At 37.0% G+C, this 4052-nt stretch overlaps 1 protein-coding gene across 1 annotated transcript in view; it reads left to right on the top strand.

The window, feature by feature from the left end:
* The window catches only part of LOC106882591 (SH3 domain-binding protein 2), a 195475-nt gene that overhangs the window by 108650 nt on the left and 82773 nt on the right, over positions 1–4052 (top strand). The window contains exon 3 of the mRNA XM_052978388.1: positions 1727–1835. Coding sequence (XP_052834348.1) covers positions 1727–1835 — 109 coding nt within the window. The remainder of the gene's footprint in view (positions 1–1726; positions 1836–4052) is intronic.

The raw sequence follows: 4052 nt of genomic DNA on the forward strand, positions 1-4052 counted from the left end.
CCATTCTCGCCACATGGCCATACCAGCGCAATCGTCTCTCTTGCACACCACAACTGATGCTTCTTAGGTTCAACTTTTCTCTCAAGATACTTACACTCTGTCTAATATGCACACTGACATTACACCTCCATCGGAGCATACTGGCTTCATTCCTTGCGAGCCTACACATGTCTTCAGCAGTCACGGCCCATGTTTCACTGCCATGTAGCATGGCTGTTCGTACACATGCATCATACTGTCTGCCTTTTACTCTGAGTGAGAGGCCCTTTGTCACCAGCAGAGGTAAGAGCTCTCTGAACTGTGCCCAGGCTATTCTTATCCTAACAGCTACACTTTCAGCGCACCCTCTCCCACTACTAACTTGGTTACCTAGATAGTGGAAGCTATCAACCACTTCCAGTTTTTCTCCCTGGAATGTGGCAGAAGTTGTTTATTAATTTAATTACTCACCTGGAAATCAGTTTCAGATCCAAGAACTAAAGTTTCTATGAAAGGTGTATGTATGTGGATAAATAGGTTTAATGTGGTTGTGATGGTAGTAGTTGAGACTTAAGTTGCTTACTGATCCCTCAATAGGCATGTTCTTTTACAAACCACATTAGGAAATGAAGGACAACACATTGTCGTCATCATCATCACCATCATTATTATTGTCATTTCACTTCTCAGAACTTTCGATTTCACTTGCTCTGGCTAATTCTGTGAGAGCAGACAATAATCTGTTGTCAAAAGTTTCACAATGTCTTCTTTTACAATACTTAACATCCAAGTACCAGTCTCAAAATCCTCACAGTCCCCAATAAAGCAGTTTTCTGAGCATATTCTACCCTTATATCAATCCCATTTTCTCCACCAAATTTCTCATTTCTGATTGTTAATGCTCTCAATGCCCTTACAACTACTGGTTTGACAGTTACTTTCTTCATTGCCACATTGTAGTGGCTGGCAATTCTCAGTCTTTACCAATCCTATATCATCCACTCACACATCCTCAGATATGGCAATATCTGTAATCTTAGTTTCCTTCATCATTTTATCAACTACAACGATGTCTGGTCTCCAAGCATCAATCACAGAATCACACTAGGTTGTAAAATCTCACAAGAACTCACTCATTATTCTTGGTGATACTATCTGGCTTATGCTCAAACCATTTCAATGTCTCTTCAAAACCGTACTTCTCACAATGTCCAATGAGCATAGTTAGCTATGTTATCATGCCTCCTTTTATATTCCTTTTGAGCCAATTTGCTATGCTCACACACAATATGTGAGACTATTGTTTTTTATGCCACTCATCCTACTTTTATCTATTTGGAACTTGGTGTTATTATTATTATTATTAGGATAGTAGGTATAAAAATTATACAGTGCTGGAGTAAATCATTTTTTGTATTCAGTTGTGTTTTATTTTTTTACATTCGGAGTTCAGCTTGTTGTAACTGACTTCATTCTTTTACTCCTCTGGAATAATCATTTCAAAGTATGACACTCTACTCCAAGTTTCTAGTTTTGTGCCATTTAAGTAATCCTTTGGCTTTTTAGCTAAGATCAAATATTATTACTAGAGCACTGGAGTGCCGAACTAAACAACTTATATGCTTATGAAATAAATCATTATTACGGTGCATTAAATCAATTACACTCCTCTAAAAATGTAACCATATGCCAATGCTAGAAATCATAAGTGATATTACTATATGATATATATACATTTTATTTTCAGGGTTCATCGAGCTGGTGATGAGTCATCTAATTGGACATTTGTTATTAATCATTCTGACAGTACCTGTAAGAAAATAAAATTTTCAGCATCATCTCAATATGAAATGGTGGTAAGTTCTATTTTCATTACATAATAGAAAAGCAGAATGTATTTGTAAGTTATTTTATTTTATTGTAAGTGTTGTATTGTGTTCTTGCATATAAGGATATAACCATGTTTATTTACGGATTTTATTGTCTATTTCATGAATTTTTATCTTTTGCGTAAAATGCAACATTTTGAGGAAAATTTTTAGTTAATTTAGTTAAATGTAGTAATAAACTAATAAACTGACTATTTTATCAGCTCTGGAGGAATGATACTCAACCTCAGCAGAGTTTGGAGCCTGAATCTATAAAACTGTAAATGAATATCACAAAGCATTTACTTTGGAACAAGACAAAGACATCCCACTCCTTAGGAGTATTTCTGCTTCAACATGTGATAAACTCACAGTGACTAGTTAAGCAGGAATCGATGAGGATCATTATCAACTACAGGTATCGCTAATGGTAAAAATTAGACAGCTTCCATTAGCTTTACCAAAGGAATAGCAATAGACAACAGTAGCATAGAAGAAGAACTAGTTAGTTGCATAGAAGTAGTATCACAAATGATCTGCTAGCAGCAGGAATGGCTTATGATCTTTCTTTTGATGCAAAATATGAAGGATGTGTTCTTTGACATGCTAGCAAGAAAGCTGTCCATTGGGCTTGAGTGCTAGAAGCATCGTATTGTAACTAAGTTATATTTCAGTCTTTGATGCAGGCATATACTATCCAGCTCTAAGTAGGCACATAAAGTTTTCCATCAGCAATTTACCAGCTTGTTCATTAGAAACAACCGACTGGATACCATGAACTTCATACCCTACCTTAATATCATACTGTGACTGTTCACTAGGGAGGCAAAGTGCTACAAAAAGCCAATTTCAGCAGATAGTGAGCAGGTTCAGGATGTTTTCATCACTACATATCAGAGAAAGTTTGGCTGTGAACACTTCTGTACCTGTAAAGTTACTAACTACCTCCATGTAGCTATGCAATGCCAAAGACTCTTGGAAATTATTCATAATCCATAATAAGACTTTACAAGTTGCCATAATCCTCAGCATGACTTTAGAAATTGCCCATAATCTTCAATGACTTTGGAAGTTGCCAGTAATCCCTGGTATGATTTTGTAAATTGCTTGTAATCCCTGATATGGCTTTAGGAGTTGCCCATAATCCAGTGATTTTGAAAGTTACCTTTAATTGCTGATGTGACTTCTGGAAATTGCCCATAATCCCCACAATCCAGAAGAGGCTACTCAGACTGCCCTTATCAATGACAAGTCATTCTCAGTCTATTGTTTTTCTCATACCCTCCATTAACCCTATATAGGATGTGTGTATTGCTTCTCCACTGATTGAATTGTCCAACAGGTACTCAGCAGCATCCTAGATGTCAACTGTTCAACCTTGATCTGCAGCTTAGTCAAGAAGATGAGTTGCAGAAAGATATGTCACATGAAGGGCACCCACACCAGTTTGCTTTCACCTTTGTCATCACCATTGGTACTTATCAAACTAGTTACAGGTTGAAGGTTTGTGTGTTTATATAGCTGTTGATAAACAAATAGATGTTCCGTTTTCTCAATCAGCTCTTTTAGATATATTTTCTTTGGGAGGTATGGGGATACTTTTTATTGAGTACAGTAGATGGTAATTCTCCAAAAAAACTGATTGAGAAATTGGAACATATGTTTGTTTATCAACAGCTATATAAACACACAGACTTTCAACCCATATCTAGTTTGATAAGAGCCACCCACAAAACTCTCAGATCTTGAGTTATAGCAAGACACCTGTTTCTGCCACTCTGCCTCTTTGTCACACCCTAACCTTTCATCCTGTGACACAAGTTCTCCTTATATGCCCCTGCCCCTCTCATAATTCTTTGTCTTGCGAGTTACTTGATGACTCGCCAGTGCTGGTGCTACATAAAAAGCATCTAGTCCACACAGTAAAGTGGTTCGCATCCAGCTGTAAAAATCATGCCAAAACTAACCTTGCCTGTGCTAGTGACACATAAAAAGCAAAGTCCAGTTTGCAGAATGGTTGGTGTTAGAAAGGGCACCCCCTGCAAAAACAGACACAGTAGCATAGGGTAGTATTTCTACCTGGCCAGCTCCTGTGAACCATCCTACCCATGCATGCATGCATGGAAGATGGATTTTAAACAGTGATGATGATGATGATGATGATATACATATATACATATATATATATATATATATATATATATA

This window comes from Octopus bimaculoides, chromosome 2, assembly GCF_001194135.2.
Source record: "Octopus bimaculoides isolate UCB-OBI-ISO-001 chromosome 2, ASM119413v2, whole genome shotgun sequence".
NCBI classification, from domain to species: domain Eukaryota; kingdom Metazoa; phylum Mollusca; class Cephalopoda; order Octopoda; family Octopodidae; genus Octopus; species Octopus bimaculoides.